This window comes from Triplophysa dalaica, chromosome 2 (assembly GCF_015846415.1).
Source record: "Triplophysa dalaica isolate WHDGS20190420 chromosome 2, ASM1584641v1, whole genome shotgun sequence".
NCBI classification, from domain to species: Eukaryota; Metazoa; Chordata; class Actinopteri; order Cypriniformes; family Nemacheilidae; genus Triplophysa; species Triplophysa dalaica.
The window spans coordinates 830683-850261 of record NC_079543.1 but is presented as its reverse complement, the minus strand read 5'-3'; the positions used below and the strand labels follow the sequence as shown (position 1 = coordinate 850261).

The 19579-nt window shown below is 37.8% G+C and overlaps 3 protein-coding genes across 5 annotated transcripts; all 3 read right to left on the bottom strand.

Annotated features, from left to right (window-relative positions):
- Nucleotides 1-1641: 1641 nt before the first annotated feature.
- LOC130436931 (uncharacterized) lies at nucleotides 1642-10203 on the bottom strand. The gene is made up of 9 exons (XM_056767982.1): nucleotides 10067-10203; nucleotides 9545-9923; nucleotides 8366-8507; nucleotides 7873-7942; nucleotides 4798-6799; nucleotides 4293-4373; nucleotides 2924-2974; nucleotides 2691-2741; nucleotides 1642-2186 (listed from the first exon to the last, which is right to left on the bottom strand). Exons 1-9 carry the CDS (start codon nucleotides 10169-10171, stop codon nucleotides 1966-1968), a joined length of 3102 nt encoding a protein of 1033 aa, XP_056623960.1. The 5' UTR covers nucleotides 10172-10203; the 3' UTR covers nucleotides 1642-1965.
- A 1083-nt stretch (nucleotides 10204-11286) lies between these two features.
- LOC130437443 (zinc finger protein 782-like) lies at nucleotides 11287-15532 on the bottom strand. Of its 3 annotated transcripts, none has more exons than XM_056768844.1 (5): nucleotides 15136-15532; nucleotides 14775-15035; nucleotides 13936-14155; nucleotides 12643-13456; nucleotides 11287-11826 (listed from the first exon to the last, which is right to left on the bottom strand). In XM_056768844.1, exons 1-5 carry the CDS (start codon nucleotides 15427-15429, stop codon nucleotides 11802-11804), a joined length of 1614 nt encoding a protein of 537 aa, XP_056624822.1. In that variant the 5' UTR covers nucleotides 15430-15532; the 3' UTR covers nucleotides 11287-11801. The 3 variants fall into 3 exon arrangements, with proteins under 3 accessions (XP_056624822.1, XP_056624824.1, XP_056624823.1); XM_056768846.1 differs by having other exon boundaries at nucleotides 15195-15369; XM_056768845.1 differs by having other exon boundaries at nucleotides 11287-13456.
- An 862-nt stretch (nucleotides 15533-16394) lies between these two features.
- LOC130438162 (zinc finger protein 239-like) lies at nucleotides 16395-18688 on the bottom strand (the record flags this gene model as incomplete). The annotated part of the gene is made up of 1 exon (XM_056769986.1): nucleotides 16395-18688. A coding segment is annotated over one exon (1026 nt), but the record flags the coding sequence as incomplete, so codon positions are not given.
- Nucleotides 18689-19579: the final 891 nt, after the last annotated feature.

The following is a 19579-nucleotide window of genomic DNA, read 5'->3' as shown; positions in this document are numbered from 1 at the left end:
CTTCTTTCTGCCACGACCAGGTAGCGTTTCAACAGTGCCCTTTGCCTTGAATTTGCGAATGATGCTTCCTATGGTGTCTCTTGGTATGTTTAACATCTTTGCAATCTTCTTATAGCCATTGCCCTTCCTGTGAAGAGTAATCACCTGTTCTCTTGTCTTCCTGGACCATTCTCTTGACCTCACCATGTTTGTAACCACACCAGTAAATGTCTAGAAGGAGCTGAGTATCACAGTCATTTTAAAGCTGCCTAATTGGTGCTTATTAGGCTTTATTGCTGCTCCCTGATATCCACAGGTGTTTTCAATACCTGATTGAAAACACTTCATTGAACCTCTGTTCTTCAGAGTGGTGGTCTTTAAGGGGTTGAATAATTATGTCAATGAAGAATTCACAAAAGAAACATTTACTACTGTATTACAAAACTAATTGATGTCATTTTAGTTGCATATGGTTCTTTAAGAAGTCCTTGTAGGATTTCATTCTGAATACAATTACAAATGTACACTAAATTCCCTAAAACCATTTACAGCATTGGGGGTTGAATAATTTTGAACACAACTGTAAATGATGTTGAATGTGTCCAAACCTCTGTGTTGAGTTCATCTCCTCTTGTCCTCAGCTTTTCCTCCAGTAACTTCACCTCTTTCTTCAGCTGACAGATTTCTGTGATGAAATCATCAATATCCAGCATGGACAGATCAGTTCCCACTGATTTACAGCACATCTGTGACGTCATCGTCAACATCTCAACACACACACACACACACACACACACACACACACACACACACACACACAACACTGTGTTTAAAACACTAAAGAGAGAAAATCAAAGTGATGTAAACACGCAGCGCTTGATGTTTGTCTTTCTTTCTTTCTTTAGTGGGTTTATCGGCGGACTGAAGAGCTGCAGAGCGACTCCTGCTGGACTGGAGAGAGAAAACGCAGATTTGTGATTCTCCGGTTAGATGTATATCTTGTCAGACAGAAATTTCTGAGGTTGTGAATGCAAATCTTTTAAACAAGCCTTTTTAAATACGTTTAATATAATTTTAAATGGTAATACCCTACAGAAAACAGGATTTTCATGATCATTTCTCACTCCTACAGGACCTCTACATCAATGTAGTCTACTCTGTCCTGTTGATGTTTCGTTCCGTTCCAACACGTGAAACTATTATTTTTTTAGGATACCTGCAGGCTATTTTTGTTAGGGAACGGGTATAAATCATGCAACATTTTAAAAGCACAATGTTGTATAGACATGTCATTTAAATAACACATTGTCATTTTGATGAAATAAAGGCTTTTGTGTAATTGAAAATTAAATGAAACGTGATGCTTTGTAATTTGTACAATTTGTAATTAACTTCAATTTAAATTATTAAAATTAACATAGAATTATCATGACGAAACCATATAAAATAATGTTAGGCTAACATAATTACGTTAGAATCATTTAAAAAGACTATGTACACTTAACTTTTTAAAAATAAATCTGATTAACACAAAAGTATGATAATGAAAACACATTATAGGACAATGTGAACTCAAACCAAATGTTTGGAAACAATGTGCATAATTCAACTAATTAGAGTAAATCCAACAAATATTCTTTTGACTGAATAGATCAAGATCATGGTTTTATTTCAAGTCACATGCACACAATTTTTTTTTCTTGTTAAATCATTAAAACAAAAGCAGACAAAAGAACAATATGTCTTGAAATATATTGCTGAGTCTGTTACAGACTTCAATTTGTGAATTTGTCTGGCTCAACCAAAGCTTAATAGAAGAGAGCACTGAACTTTCCAGTAAAAAAAATCTACATCAAATCTTGGAACAAGAAATGTGTACAGTGTCTTAATCTAAATAAAAACAATGTCTTTAACACAAAATAAATTCTACAGCCACTCACAGAACTTGAACAAAAGCCCCAAACCTTAATGGCAGCACTGATCTCTCTAAGAACATTTCTTTTTCAACATCAAACCTCGGTTTCTCACGAAATCCCTTATGTTTTGTAAAGTTCTCTCTCTTAGAACAGGGTCTTGTGTATTCTTGCACTTCTCACACTCTGCCTTTGTCGCGAAGTGTCCCTTTAAAATATGGCCTTTGAAATGTTTCATTACAGCATTCACTTCATTTGGTCTCCATGGCCTCACAATTCTCCTTAATTTGATATCTGCAAAAAAAAAACGTTATCTAATGTTAACAACGTGTGATTTACAAAACGTATTAGTAAATGCAGAAAATGACATTTACATAAATAAATGCTGCAGTGAACTACTTTTATTGTAAGTCCGCTAAATCAATAACTAATGTTAAATTAACTAATGTTAACTAAAACAACCTTATTGTAAAGCGTTATCGAGTTTTGTTGTGTCTGGTCATTAGGGTCGCTGAACGATTAACTGCATTTTCAATTAAATCGTCATGTGATAAAACAAAAGGCTGCAGATGACTCATATCAAATTAGTCAACATACCAGTAGTTCAATGAAAATATGTCATTCATTTGAATTTCTGCATCACATAACTTCAAATTACAGTTTAAGTAAAATCTATCTTATATTGCGTTGGTTGTACTTTACAATGATATATTGCTTTTCTTTGTTTAATAACAATAAAAATACTGTGACTTCACTGTGAAATCGGTTTCTGACCATCTTAGATATAGATATATATACCGTTTGAAGATTCTGCCTCATCCTGGGTCGACTCAATCCTTCTTTTGATTCCTATTTAAAAAAAAAAAAATGCATAGTGAACATATCAGCCCAAATACTTTGTTTCTGGTCATCAGACACATGTCCCCCCCATGAAATATCTGCATGAGGATCACAAAGAATCTACCATGATACTGTAAAATCAGGTTCTGACCATCTTAAACCTAAATATATATAGATTTAGATATAAATACCGTTTGAAGTCTCTGCCTCATCCTGGGTCGACTCAATCCTTCTTTTGATTCCTATTTGATAAAAAGAAATGCATAGTGAACATGACAGCCCAAATACTTTCTGTCATCAGACACATGTCCCCCCATGAAAATGCCAATCATTTAAAGACTCAACCATGACACAACTACACTTAAATATTTCCGGTCTGAGGGAATAAATTCTAAACCACTTAAGTAGCCAGTTACATGCAATAGCTACAGTGCATCCCTACTTACAGTTTTTTGAAAAATCTTTGCCCCCCCATACCTGTTCTGTTTAACCTTGCTGTGGGTCATGAAACTGAGCTGAATTACTCCCAGTTCCTTCGTGATTAACCAGGGGAGGAAATTACTATTTCACAGAGCTAGGAAGGTTTGGATAAATTTTTCCTTTCAAAACTGGATTTTGTTATTATTCAGGTTATCTTTGTCTAATATTAATATTTGTTTGATGATCTGAATTATTTAAGATGTGACAAATGTGCAAAAAACTAAATGGAGGGGACATATATGTTTCACAATTCTGTTGGCTAATTTAATATTTTTTTCCATTAAGACATAGAGACAACAACATCACTTGCTAGCCTGTGTGAAGACTGAAGAGGGACTTAATGTTGTATATGCACGATATTGAAAAAAACGTACATTGCGATATTTTTTTTTCTGCGATATATATTGCGATGTGTAGAAATACAGAACTGTTCATCAGATGTCTTGAATTTCTCCAAAAATAAATATGCCTGGGATGGCAACTTGAGAAAAATAAGTGCGAGATGGTATAACATAACGCTTGTCAAGTGACCGGATCATGTTTGCAAAACCCGGGTTGGTCACCGTGTTAATTGGTACCATGTCTTTCGCCAGGTGAAATGTTATCGCATCCGTGATCTCTTTATGCCGCTTGGAACCCTATGCACATGGTGTAACACTGGCAAACGCATCCAAAATAGTTTTTTGCTTTGGACGGCAATCAGATCTGGCTTTGCACTCGTCATACAGAGCTCTGTGGTGCCGACTTAAATGATCAAACAAATTAGTTGTGTTTCCGCGTGTTGTGGCAACTACTGCACGGCACTCCCGACAAAGTACCTGTTTTTGGTCAACATCATCCTTTCTGTAGCCAAAATATTTCCAAATAATTGACGATGCGCTTCTTTTTGCGACCAAGTGGTACATTTCGGTGCTTTTCTCCCATTCCTCGCTCATTTCATCATGCGCACGCATTCAAAGGTTGCATGTCAAAAACGCGAAGCAACAAAATGTGCGATATATCGTGCAGCCTTAGTTGTATAAGTTCTTTATCGAATACACTATACCACGGATGCACATTGGAATAAAATTCATTACATACCCATTACTCCATGTAAAGGATCTGACTCTTCATTCTCTTCATGACTTATTTCTTCCTCATCCAATTCCAGATCAATTTCATCTACAGAAAAGGACATTTGACAAACACATGATGCATTAGGTACAGACGGTTAATAGACATATCGTCGATGATGTTTTTCAAGAAAGAACACTGTTCTTATTAAAGGATCGTAAAGAGAAATCGTAAAGAGTGGGCAAAAAACCCCCACAAAGTATGGAGATACAAGGTTTCAGTCATCTTTGGAAAAACTTCAATCAGTAACTTAAAGGAACAGTTCACCCCAGAAATGAAATGACCCTACAGTATGTATATTGTACCCCCCCTCAAGTGTTTCCTGTTTTTGTATGCACATATACTCGCTAAAGAACCAATGATACCATCATCATATCTCACTGCTTGAATGTTTTCCTCAAGTTATGGCACTGCCATTGAGCACTTTGTGACTTTTAATAGTTATTGTTATTACATAGAACTATGCACATACCTTCAATCTCAATTTCATCGAGAGATTTTCCTTGAAAGGTTGCGAGAGTTCCTTTCTCCAATGCCAGTAGCATTTTTGAGATTTTTGAGATTTCTAGAGTTGCGTCAGGCAAGCGAAAATCATCACTATGGAGCCGAATGTCAAGGCCCAAAAAACTGGCCAACTGATCCAATTCATTATCCTTAAGACTGAGAATCTGGGAAATGGTGGCCACCTGCTTACAAAGCTGTGTGGACATGAAATCTTCAGGGTTCTTTGCACCACACAGATGTGCGAAAAGCCTGATGCAGTCCTGCCCACTGAAGAAGCTGGCGGCCGAGCAGTTAGGTCTTCCAAATAGGAAGGGGTTGTCCTTGTCCACGTCACATGCGTCTCTCTTGTCCAAGATAAGCTGCATTGCTCTGGCAAGCTCAGGGTTTAACAAAACGGCAAACTTTCTCCCTCTCTGGTCCAGTATTTCGACTCTGCTGAAACGCTTGGACATTTTTTGCTCAAAAGGAGAGAGACTGAGAGCAATGTCCTGATGGAGCTCAGTTTGGTGTCTTTTCAAAAAACACTCAACCGTCATTTTTGAGATCTCTCCCACCCGATGACTGTTAAAGATTACGACCCGTGCAAGGGTAAGTTTGGCGAGTTCTTCATACGTCTCTGTAGACTCATGGTTTTTTAGGCTATAAAAGGCATCTGACGATTTCTCCTCTAGGTACTGATTAAGAAGCTGCACGTCTTGTGTTAACAGCAGAGAAGATGCTTTGTTGAATTTTGATTTGCTCAAAGCAGCAAGAGCTGCATGAGAGACACATTCTGCCCATTCATTTGAGCACAGTCTTTTGAATTGCTTCGCTGCTCTTGTCATATCATCGTCCTCTGCCGCGATCGCTCGGCAGAGAATAATGTCACCAATGTTGTTAAGCAAACGTCCCAACTTGAGAGCAAGACTTGGCGTCTTATACGAGTGGCTCTTTTCATCATAGCCGGACACATCTTTGACAGCCTCGATGACTTTGTAGAAACTGTTGGGTTTCACAGCATCTTCGAAGCTAAATATGGAGAATTTTCTTCTCAAACTGAGCAAGAGTCTGCCCATTTCCCGAACTTTCTGTCTGATATATTCCGATTTCGTTGGGTCACTTCTGTGCCTGTTGTAAAGGCACTGACTCAGCTGCAGTAAGAGGAAATCATTTCGGACTACTGATGAAATGTCATCATTCTTCATATCTGCCAAAATCTCACACACCTCAGGAGATATTGCCTGGGAGAAAGTCGACTCTGCAATATCGGCCAAAATTAAGACATTTGCTTTACCAGTTGCTTCAGACTCTGAAAAAGTCTTCGAAGGGCATCTCCGAGTATGCCGCCACAGCTCTTTGCGGACAAAAAGTCCTCTGCAGTACACACAATGTACATATGTCTCGGTCCGCAGTCCGATCTCTGATCTTACTGGACGCCTTCGAACTTTCAGTGGTCCATTCTTACTCATCATCACTTCTTGATTATGTTCATAGTTTCCTCGGTTTCGGAGCTTCTCGAGTAATCGTTTTCTGTCCTTGGAGTGTTTAGGGAGCGCTAATGCAGCTGCGATTTCTGTCTCAGTGTCTTGATGCTTTTGAAAGTGACGGGCAATTTTTGACTGAGGTTTCTTGCACACATAACAGTAATTTTTATGGGTGGAAAAAGTGTCTTTGCGGTCAATATCAGCGCATTTTGTTGGTGTTGTATCATGATCATCATCACATGTGATTTCTTTAGAAGAGCTGGAATTGTCGCTAATCGTGTCTTGCTTGGTGGATAAGCCTTCCAAGACACTCTTGGAAGGCTTTGAAACGGCTGATGTTGTCTTGGGATTCTTAGGTTGTGTATTCCGTGTATTGGTAGACAGATTCTCGTCGCTATCACTATTTTGTCGGGAGTCATCAGCGGATCGTTTTGCACTTTTTTCAGAGTAAAGAGTGTTTTCTTCATCACATTTGCTTTCTTCAGAACTGGAACATTCAACATTGAGCTAAAAAGATAAAAATGGGTTAGGGTTAGGGTTATTTATTCAAAAAACCTGAATAAATAAAAACTAGATAAACCGCACTTTGTGTATAGTTCCTTACTCGAGACTCGATACAACCTCATAAATTCTAATTCTTCTCAATTCTACTGTCTAATGGAAGTTCATGCAGGTATGCCTGAACTGTGGGAATGTAACCCGGGACGTTTGATACATAGGATTTGACAGGAAATCTGGCGAGAAGCTCAAGTATCGAAAGATCAAAATTTGGTAATACTCTAGTTTCATACTAAACAGGCAGAAACTAGCGCAGAACAAATGGTTAGTGCTACGTAAACACTGTAGTAGACACTGAAAACTAATAAGGAATCAGAAGGTAATAGCCAAGGCAGTCATAAATATTAAATAATCGTCTCATCGCAATGATTTGACGTCATCCCAATTATTTCAGATAACTGTAATTATTGTGAATAATTAGAAAACAAGGTTGATCTGCAGTATCTGCTGCATTATTCATCCACTGACTTTGATCTGCACTCACTGTTACATTTTAATGACATTTCTCCATCAATTGAGTTGTATTATCTTTGTATTTATTTTGTTAATTTGTTGTTTCCAGACTTGCTGCATCTACACAGCAAGACCCTCATATCTAGTTTTAGTGCTCAAGACTCAAATCTTCTCTGTTAAGGTCAGTTTACAGTAAATAATTTTAGTTTTTAACAAAATGTTCACATTTCTAAAGTCACACATATCAAACAGAAGTTCGGGGTAGGTGACTATTTATTACTTATCACCTATTAAATATTCATAATAAATACTCATTTCTGTATACTACTGCATTAACTAAAACTCATTTAAAACAACATACAGTTGTCAAGACACAGGCTGTATATGATGTCCTTTAATGTTAACAATTCAACTTTAATATTTTAGGGGAAAACACAATGAAATACCTACAACTAGTATATTTTATTAGATTGAACCTAAAACTAACTTGTATGCCCTTACTCATTGCATCACAAAGTAACTTGCCTCACAATTCTAGATCACACGAGAGAGAAGTTTTGAATGCTTACATCTTCTACATGTGAATTCTCTTCATCTACAAATCGTCCAAGCGATCCACCTTCATTTGAAGCATCTATGCTGTGGAAAAATAGTTCAGAAAATATTTTTTTGACAGACTCTAATAAAACAAAAGATCATGACTGACATGTTTGGGGTCAAGCTAACTCTGGCTAACTTCTTAAACTTTTTGAAAAGACCCTGTAACAGTTATCTTTGCATTCTAAAACTCAATTTGTTAAGTAAAGTCACATCATACTCTAAGTGGGCCAAATAACTAACCTCGCATATGAATCAACCTCATCATAGATTGTTGTTTACATTCAAGTTTCTGATGTTAAAAAAACTCTCTAGATCTCAAAATGGCATGTTAACTTGGTATCTAAGGAAAAGGTGAAGACATAGATAATAAAATATGTCTTTTTACTATTGTGGTTACTGTAGACATCGTCTCTGGTCTGATTCTGAACCAAAAATAAGGTAAACCAAAACCAGCCAACTTACCAATAACCTATTCCGTTCCATGTGAAATCGAACGTGTTGTTGGTTTGAATGTCTTCAATGTGTTTACTTTGAGAAAGAACTCCACGGCATTCTACAACAAAGGCGGACGGTTCAGTGTGATCAAGTGCAAACACACCTCTCCCTACAAAGGCAAAAGAATAGGACATGAACAAGTTTGATATGCAATAAACCCACGCAATAATTGATCCCACATTAGAAGTATTCTCAGAAAGGCAATAAAACTTAATGATGTGTTAAGAGTTGTGTTTTGACATTTGTGTGAATGACACGCAGCACAACATGCATGCACATGAGGAAACACGAAGGACAGACGTGGAATTTTGCACCAGCGTTCTTTACTGATCTCACACGCTGTTTTTCTCATTTACACAGAAACACACAGTGAATACAATCAATCAATGAACTCTATTTGTAAATCTGCATTTAATGAAGAGTACCACAATTGTTCTGTAAGGCTTGAAAATGATTCAAACCGAATAAAATTGCACGAGACTAGGGGTGTACTCGATTATTCTGCAATTATTATTTGAAAAGTTAAAAACGCTATTCGATATTCTGTGTTTTTCATGAGAATAAAAAACTGCTTGACCACACGGTTAAGTTACCGCTACAGAAGAGATGCTCTTCCATATTTAACACTTCTCAGCTTCATCTGTTATTACTTTATATTGTTCCTAAATCTTCAGTCACTCAGATGGCAAGTTCATTTATATAGTTTAGGTTTACATACCGGCCCACAAATGTTGTCTGACCAATAGGGTGAGCCTCAAACCTCTGGTTATTATAATCGAAGTCTACATCATGGCATACAAGTAAAATTGGATTATTCATTTTAATGGAGTGTTCATGACCTCTGGTTAGAAATGATCTTTCCTTTTGAAACAGACATCCTTCTCCAACAATTAATCGCTTCATGAAGCTTTCTTACAGTCACTGCCGTTAATGGAGTTTTAGCTAAATTGACTCCAAGCAGTCAATCTAAAGTTCCATACAGCGGCACAGTATGTTGTATAACTTGACTAAAGATAATAAAAATGCATTTAAATTTTAGCAAAATACAAAGTTACAAAACCTGTGTGACGCAAAAGCTGGAAAGTCCTTCTCATAATGTTGTGTTCCTGATGAAAGAATTAAACAATATTTAAAAAAGAATCATACCTGAAGGAATAAAATCTTCATTGTGATTCTTGTCTTCATCAGTCTGTTCTTCCTCTGACGTGGGTTCTCTTTTAATCTCCATCATGTTCCCGCCGTTCATCAGTTTCAGTGAAGAAAACAAAGCTTGATCTTCATCAGTCTGTTCTTTCTTTACTGTGGTTTGTCTTCTCATCTCCATCAGTTTCCTGCAGTCCATCAGTGTGACAGAACACATGTTCAGTGGTCTGGTGTTCAGGATCTGCTGTTCTCCAGCGTTACAGACAGAATCCAGAGACTCTGTGGAGGTTTGATCAGTAGATTCATCCTGATTCAAGGTGTGATTACTGTCACACACAGTGTCCTGAGCGTCTGTGGGGTTTGACTCGACCTTTACCACAATCTGACAAACACACAACACATCATCAGCACTGGAGCTTTATAGAGAATATATGTGTGATATATAACTTTCATTTAGTTTGACATGAATGACAGAATAAAAACAGTGTGAGTGATTGAGGTAAATGATGTTGAATGTGTCCAAACCTCTGTGTTGAGTTCATCTCCTCTTGTCCTCAGCTTTTCCTCCAGTAACTTCACCTCTTTCTTCAGCTGACAGATTTCTGTGATGAAATCATCAATATCCAGCATGGACAGATCAGTTCCCACTGATTTACAGCACATCTGTGACGTCATCGGCAACATCTCAACACAAACACACACACACAGACACACAACACTGTGTTTAAAACACTAAAGAGAGAAAATCAAAGTGATGTAAACACGCAGCGCTTGATGTTTGTCTTTCTTTCTTTCTTTAGTGGGTTTATCGGCGGACTGAAGAGCTGCAGAGCGACTCCTGCTGGACTGGAGACACATCACACTCGTAAAGCTTGTGACTCTTCATTAATGCCGTTCGATGTGTATCTTGTCCTTCAATTATTTTAAAATAAAACATGATGCAATTACTCGTTGCACAATACTCACATAACCTTTAACATTGACATAGACTATTATCAAACGGTTTCATAAATGCTGACACAATTAAATGTTCTTTCACAGAATATTTCCGGTCAGTGAAGCGTAATTCTGTCAGATTAAATATCTCATTTAAATGTTATTTTCATAACTCAATGATGACGTGACACATTTCTGACTTCAGTAAAGATCCTGTCAGGCCCGGTGTTCTGTCGTGCGCGCGCACTGTTCTAGACGCGGGAAGCGCGTGCTTTTCTGGGTTCTACACTTCCCATGCAGACCAATATTAGAGCAGGCTGTAGCATGTTCAGTTTATTTTCTGTTCTAAAGGACAGCACTTTTTGATGTTGTGACTGAAAATGTTTTAACTGAGCCTAAAAATATGTTTATCATAATTTTAACGGAATGATGTGTATCATGCAACATTTGGCAGAACATTTTCTAGTGCGTTTCATACTCCGCACAAACAACAGCTACAGGATAAAAATAGATGGAGAAATTGGTTATAATAAGATGAATTTGATCAGTTACTGTAAAATTAGTTAATAAATGAGTTAATTCCAATTGTCTTTCATTGATTTTTGCTAAATAAGTCCATTAACAAAACATGAAACATATGCTGGAACAGTCAGTGAACTAATAAAACCGCTGTTGTGAGGAAACATCCAAACACTAAATAAACTGAAAGCCTGTTACAAATGCGTTGCACTTAAAAAAAGTTTGAACTAATTTGGAGGTTTGAAGTAAGAACTTTATTGTCACTGTGCATGTACACGACATGTACAATGAAACTTTGGTGGAGCAACCTCCAGATGCCATCTCTATACACATACTTCTATACAATAAACTTCTATACATACTTCTATACTTCTTCTTTAGTAAGCTATATAACACATTGCACAGGAAAAACACATAACACAAGACAACAGATGTGCATGGATGTAAACATTGTGTATGTGCAATAAATGTGCAAATAATCAGGAAATGAAGTACTGAGGTAGGAGTGTTGTCTAAAACATAGAGGTCTCGAGGTACATGTGGAGGATGTAGTGTTCAGTTGTGCAACTGCCCTGTGATAGAAACTACTCTTGAGTCGTGTTGTGTGGGTGTACAGTGTTCTACTGTCTATTGTTTCACAGACGCCAGGAGGGTGACGATATCGTGACCTGGGTGTGAGGGGTCAGTAATGATTGTTTTTGCCTTTGGGGTGCAGCGTGTTCTGTAGATGTCCTCCAGATCAGGGAGCTGAGAATCGGTACTCCTCTCTGCTGTTTTAATGATGCGCTGGAGAGATCTCTTGTTATCAGAGGTGCAGGCAGAGTACCACACTGCAATGCAGGAGGCAACAGTTTTTTAAATAAGATACCAACCACAAGTCTCTGACCTTAAATCTCATACAATAATTTAATATCTAAAACGAGGTAACGTTTTTAATGGTCAACTCTAATAATGACAGTCAGTCTCGGCATGCTGACACCTCACAACTCAATTAACATAAAAGTCGGCAAAAACAGCAGACAATTCACCAGAATTAAAGGGGTCATATGACACGGCTAAAACAAATATAACGCATTAATTAAATGTAATGTTATGTTTATACACGATTTGAGGTTAAAAAATCCTGTATTTCCACAAACAGTACATGTTTCCATCTCCTGTTTGCTCCGCCTTTCTGAAACACACAGATTTTTAACAAAGCTCATGGCTCTGAAATGCGACGTGTGCTCTGATTGGCCAGTTAACCAGTGTGTAGTGATTGGTGGAATACTGCAAGCGTGGGAGGAAAATGTAACGCCTCTGACCATATTTGGAACATCAGGTTCCTCTTCAATTGTACTGACAGGTACACCACCTTACTTGTGTTTACATTTGGGCGGTCTTAGTCAAATCAGACCACCAACTGACGTAGATTTGTGGGGGTGTGGCAACACGTGTTTGTGCCATATGACCACCTTAATATACATTTTAATGAACACCATGATTTATGTCACTGACTAGAATGACAATCAAAATGTAGTTGAAATGGAAAAGTGATCCAGTCAAAGTGTGTTTAGTGTTAACATCTATTGGAGTCCATCAAAACCTCAAAGAGATACTGTTAGTACACAATAATAAATAAAGAAAAAATGATAAACAAGATTCACGTTTTACGGTAGATTTTATGTGGGGGTTTTCCTGCTTTCCTAACATGTGCCTTTTGTTTCCCTCCCTCCGCAGATTCACTGGTGGGTTTCTCTCCAGCGTGACCTTTCTGATGGAGTTTCAGGAGAATGTTTTGAGTAAACGTCTTGTCACACTGAGAACATTTGAAAGGTTTTTCTCCTGTGTGAATCCTCAGGTGTGTCGCCAAATTGTCACGTCGACTGAAACTCTTCCCACAAACTTTACAGCGATGAGGTTTTTTTCCAGAGTGAATTTTCTGATGAGTTATGAAATTAGATTGATTATGAAAACTCTTCCCACAGTCAGAGCAAAGATAAGATTTCTCTCTAGTGTGAGTTCTCTCATGAGTTATCAGATTAGATTTATGACCGAATCGTTTATCACAGTGTGAACACTGATAGAGTTTCTCCACAGAGTGTGTTGCTTGGTGTTTCTTCAAAGATGTTAACTCCCGAAAAGTTTTTCCACATTCACTGCAGAGATACGGTCTCTCATTGGTGTGTATCCGCAGGTGTCTCCTAACGGCAGACAAAGAGTAAAATCTCTTCTCACAGTGAGGACACTGCTTTTCCTTCTTGTGTGATCCCTTATGAACATCAAGAGATTCTTTGGTGTTATAAAACTTCTTGCATACTTTGCAGTGGAAAGCCTTGTCAGCATTGTGTCCTCTCGAGTGAATTTTCAGCTTATTATCGGAGACGAAATCCTTCCCACACTGCTCACAGTGAAACTCCCAGTTGTGCTCTTCTGATGTAGAGGCCACTTCTCCTTCAGAAAGGGAATCGCTGCTGGCATCTGTAAGAGACACAACAGCAGTAAAAATTCATCTTTTTCTACATTCACAAGGTAAATGATGATGTTTTTCAGTACTTCGAAGTGCTAGACAAAGTAAATAACACAAAGAAAAGCTCTTTCTTCGTCATCATATTGCATGAGAACCGTTACTTGCTTATCAATGTGGAACAACCTCCCTTGTAGGGTTTGCATTTCCCTAAGAAGACCTCACAAACAATTGAACAAACCCGTCTGAGATTGATACAGAGTGATAAAACAAACAAAAATGTGACTTCATGTTTATTGTACCGAAAGCCTATTGATATGTCACTTGCATAATAATTTGGAACACAGTGTAAAGACAAACCGGGAATCCCAGCTTTTTTTGATAGAATGTAAGGAGTTGCAGGTAATATATGTGAAAAATAATGTTTTTACAACATAGCATGAATGCTTTTGTGTCATCATGAAGGAACTATACGATAAAAGAAGAAACATACCTGAAGGAAGAAAATCCTCATCATCATCATTAACACGACCAAAAATATCACCACCGTCTTCATCATCATCATCATCATCATCCTCTCCACCATCATCATCATCATCATCTTCACCATCAAATCGTTCCTCTTCTCCTGTTGGTTCCTTTCTTAACTCAATCAGTTCGGCTGAACATATCTTCACAGTCATCCTCTGCAGGATCCGCCCCCGTCCACCACACTGAAAAAATTTAATTTTGCTACTTGTCAAGTTAATTCAACAATTATAAAAAATCCTGACATGATTTTTTTCATGTTAAATCATCTAGCTTAATCCATTCAAGTTGGGACTACATGAATGAATTGTGTTGTGTTATCACAGAATTGCTCAAACTGGCAGACGACTTCTATTGCCCAGCATGCTTTGCGTAAGACTGCATTTGGAACTATTTTTTCTTAAGTGTTGTTTTGTGTGTTTGTGTTTAACAGGTGTTGTATACCAACACGGAGTCGGGATATTCTTGAATAAAGTTATGTTCATTTGTGCACAAAAAGTATTCTCGTCGCTTTACATAATTACCACTGGAGAGACATGACGCTTTTACTCACTTTCATTGCTTTAAAATTTGATTGTGTTGCAGTCCATACATGGATTAAAGTTGGTTTATAATATTACTGAATATATATTAGTAATGTAAATACTAGATTTAATACATTCATTACAGTATATATGTGCCTTCTTAAGGATAAAACATCACCAAATTATTAAATACTACATTTTTAGAAATGAATGTATTTCTAATGAATAAGACAAAAGAATAATTTCACTTTGTTTACTGCTCACAAATGATGATACTTACAGACTGGTGGGAGTGTATTGCTGGGAGGACATAAAATGTTGAGGGTTTTGTTCCAACACTTTCAGGACTTGTGGGCACTAAACAAACTTGTGACTGCGCATCTGCGAACTGTGTCGTGGTAACGTTAGTGGCTGGACCAGAGTCCTGTTGATTCACTGGTGTTGACTGTGGAACATTAGCCAAAAACACTCCTGCTGCCCGGACCTCAAGCTCGGGGTCTTTGTCTGTTGCTAGGGACTCTAGATTTCCTCGAGACGGACACTTAGGAGTAAAAAATACATTTTAACACATCTTTAGTAATAGGAAGACATTAGTAATAAAGAAACATTCGCACTCTGATATAGTAAAAAACAATAAATACCTCTGTTTGCTTTAAAACCGTATTGGGCACAGCAGAGGCTTTCAGACAACGCCGATTACCTTTCTGAGAGGGTTTGAAATCATCTTCGATGAAATGATCGCTACACACTCGCTTAAATATCAGAGCATGTTTGGGTGAGTTGACATCCAACAGCAGCGCGAGCAGCCACAGCTTCAATCGCTCAGGATTGCTTATAGGAAATCTATGAAAAGTCACAATTTTCTTTCCAAGCGAAAATTTTCTTTTAGGTTTTTTAATATTACAACACCCAGGATACGCACACGAAATGGCCATTTTAAACAATAAACGCTCACGAAGACATTTGAATATGAGCCATTGAACATTCAACAACTTTTGAACGCTCCTCCTTCTCCAGATTTAAACACCGGCTGAATGACCTCACGACACACTGGCGCGCTTCCTGTTCTTCTGTGGTGTTTGAAGGCGGTTGGCAAATCAGCTTTCGGCGCATGTTCGCCACCTGCTGGAATGGAGTGAACAGAAAGCAACGCGACCAATCTAACTTTTAGAAGTTAAATTTTAGGGTGACTTGCCCAGCGATCTTACAAAGAGGTTGTGACCACATGTGTTTAGTAAAAGGACAGAAATTTGATAGATATTTCCCCCCTCTTGTCAAAATGAACAAACTAAAGAGTTGTCCACTTATGGCTAGATGCCCTAAAAAAAGATTTATTTTTCTAACAAACTCTAACTTAAATTAGACCACAATATTGTATTACCCTTTGCCTTTACGAATACATTTCTTTTTTGAGCATTTATTTAAAGAACTATAAAAATTGTTTCTACAAGTACTAGTCATGAAGATTTAAGCTGAACTCACAGTTGACCTACTTTATTGTTAGGGAACACTTGAATACAAATGGATTAAACAATTTAATGTAGTCAGTACCATGATTGACAACATGTGCTTTGATAACTTGAAGCAGCTATTTTGTAAAATACATTTTCATGAAAATTATCACTGCTGGACCATCACACCAATGAGGATCAGGACCACCAGTGAAACATTTTCATAAAAAATGCATTTTAAAAAATGGCTTTTTCAAGGTATCAGAGCACACGTTGTCAATCATGATACTCACTACATTAAATAGTTGAATCCATTTTTATTCTAATGTTTTTATAATTCCCTCACAATAAAGTAGCTCAACTGTGAGGTTAACTAAAATCTTCATATGAAAGAATGAGATAAATTATACATTTTCAGATAACTGAAAAAAGACATTGGACCACTAATATCGTAATATATTTTGTAATATTTATTTGGCTTTTTTTTTTTTGAAGTATAATTTACATAATATATTTGATAGTTACAGTATACTGTATACATTATTGCATTTAATTCCGTGTTAGGCTAGGGTCAGAAAAAAATTGCAATTACATAGAATAACCAAGATATGTTTCCGCTTGAACTTTTTAAATATCTAGACCGTAGGTAGTATTGATAAATAATTTCAATGGATTTCTTGAACCTTATTATTAAAGGGATACTCCACCCAAAAATTAAATGACCCCCCCCCCCCCAAAGTTGGAATGTTTTAAAATAATACTTTTTTCTTCTGTTGAACACCATGAAAAATATTTGGAACTGTGTAAGTAACTGACATTTCTGTGACATCATTGACTACCATAGTAGAATAACTTAAAAAGGGTGTCAAAGGTGCCCTAGAACTGTTTGCTACATTCTTTCAAATTCTTTGAGGCATTGGATGTTGTAATGTTTTTAACAAAATGTTTCATTTGTAACTAAATAAGAAAATGCAAAATAGGCTAACTGGCAAACCCCCAGTTGAAGTAACCCATTTGTATTTTATACTACAAGTCTTTGACTCCTACCTGTCCAAACCTGATAGTCCACCTTAACAAACCATGGCTAAAGTCTCATAATGTAATGCTGTTTTGTTGCTGGGTTTTCACCGGAAGGATTATATATTGTGGCTGCTGAGTCATTACCTCACAACTGAATTGACTAAACTGAGGTATAATGAAACCTGTGGAATTTATAAAAATTTCAGCATTGAAAATTTGGGAGTAAAGGAAACATGCATTTTCCCACTTTAAAATGCTTATTGCATGGAATTAGTCCGCCCTGTTGCTATAATGATGGGATACTAAGGTAAAATGTGGCATTAAAGGGTCTGGATACAAAAAACTCACATTATTTGTTCACAACTGTTGTCATGTATTTGTCCAAGCAGGACTGTCCCAACCACCCCACTGTCCTTCACTTACATTGCTCTTTACGTTCTGGGCCTTAAAATGAAACTGTTTGGAAAACATTTGGAAGAAATTCTGTAGATCTCTTCTAACACAATGGAGTGCATACTAATGTTAAGGTTGTGGCTTATTATTATTTGAAGGTGTTTGGAGTGGGAAAAATATCGGCAAACTGGTTGAAAAAATAATTGCTGTGTCAAGTGCAAATGATTGTGCCTGATGCAATTGGTTACATAAGGAATGTATTGTTTCTATTCTAGCATTTCATCCTGTTCGGTTTACAAGGTCTTTAAGACGAATCCAGTTCAGTTTGTTCTTCAGCATGTTTCTTCTGATGAGTCTGAAAACTTCCCAAAAAAGTGAATCTCTCTCCACAGATGGAGCAGTGATAAGGTTTCTCTCCAGTGTGAACTCTCTCATGAGTTTTTAAGACATCTGATCGAGCAAACGTCTTGTCACACTGAGAACATTTATAAGGTCTTTCACCTGTATGAGTTCTCTGATGTTTTAGTAAGTTAGCATGTTGACTGAAACTCTTCCCACAAACACTGCAGTGATGAGGTTTCTCTCCAGTGTGAATTCTCTGATGAACTCTAAAAGTAGTTGAATCAGAAAAGCTCTTTCCACAGTGAGAGCAGAGATAAGGTTTCTCTCCAGTGTGAATTCTCTCATGACATGTCAGCTGAAGTTTACGAAGAAAAGGTTTATCACAGTATAAACACTTATAGAGTTTCTCCCCTGTGTGTATTTTTTGGTGTTTCCTAAGACAACCTGTATCAGTAAAGGTTTTCCCACATTCACTGCACTCATACGGTCTCTCATTGCTGTGTATACGCACATGACTCTTTAAATGGGATTTGTGGTTGAATCTCTTCTCACACTGAGGACACTTGTGCAGTTTTTCTCCCGTGTGAATTCTCTGATGAACAACAAGATTTGCTTTGGTGCTGAAATATTTGTCACATTCACTGCAGTGGAAAGACTTTTCATCACCGTGTGTCCACGTGTGATCCTTCAGATGAGAAGAGAAGAGAAAATTCTTCCCACACTGCTGACAGTGAAAGTGTTTCTTGTCTCTGTGCTCTTGTGAATGAAGTTTCTTCTCTTGTAAGGTAGGAAAGCTGATGTCACATCTGGTGCAGGTGAAGAGTTTCTGTTCTGTGTGTTTTCTCTCATGTGTCTCTAAACGTCTCTGTGAACTGAATGTCTTTCCACAGGTGATGCAGGAAAGAGTTTGTGCTGTCAGTCGTTGTTTTGATGTAGAGGCCGTTTCTCCATCACCACATAAATCAGCGCTCTCTGAAAAAGATAACCAACATTATCATAAGAGGGGTCAAAGGAAAAGCTGGATCATTCGTGTGTATATATATATGTTTTTAACAAATTACTATCATAAAATGTCCACCCTGTTATGGACAAGAAAAATAGCCTGAAAGGTTAATAATATATGCCGTTTCTCTGAACAGCTCTCTCTCTTTGATCCTAACAGCACCACCCAGACCCTTTGCTCCACACTAACCTCCTGCTTAGACAGCTTTTCCCTCTTACATCTAGGCCATCTCGTGCGTAACATTCTGCCCCCTGGTTAATCTAAAGAACCTACTGACCTCCGTGTCTATCAGTCTCTCCTCTCTTCTTTCTCTGCGAAAACCCAGTATTACCACGCTAAACTCAACAACTATCCTGACTCTCGTACTCTCTTTAAAACCTTCTCTGCTCTTGTTTGCCCGCCTGCTCCCTCACCTCCATCGGACTTAACAGCTGATGATTTTGCATCTTTCTTTTATAGAGGAAAACGACCACCATCAGCAATCAGTTCTCTGGGCCGCCTCCTCTTGACCACACCCAAACCCCCAACACGTGCTTGCTCCCGTATTTCTCTCTCCTATCTGCAGACGATTCCATGGTAATTTCTTTGAACCAACCGACTATCTGCCCCCTAGATCCCATCCCCATTCATCTCCTCCAGGCCATCTCTCCATCGGTTGTTCCCTCTCTGCCTCACATTATCAACTCGTCTCTCACTCGTGGTACATTTCCTACACTCTTCAAAGAGGCCTATATTACCCCACTACTGAAGAAACCCACTCTTAATCCTGCACTGTTAGAGTCCTACAGACCGGTATCGCTCCTCCCCTTCTCCTATCCTTTCTCACCTAGAACAACCTCCTGAACAGCAACCAGTCTGGTTTCAAGAGCGGTCATT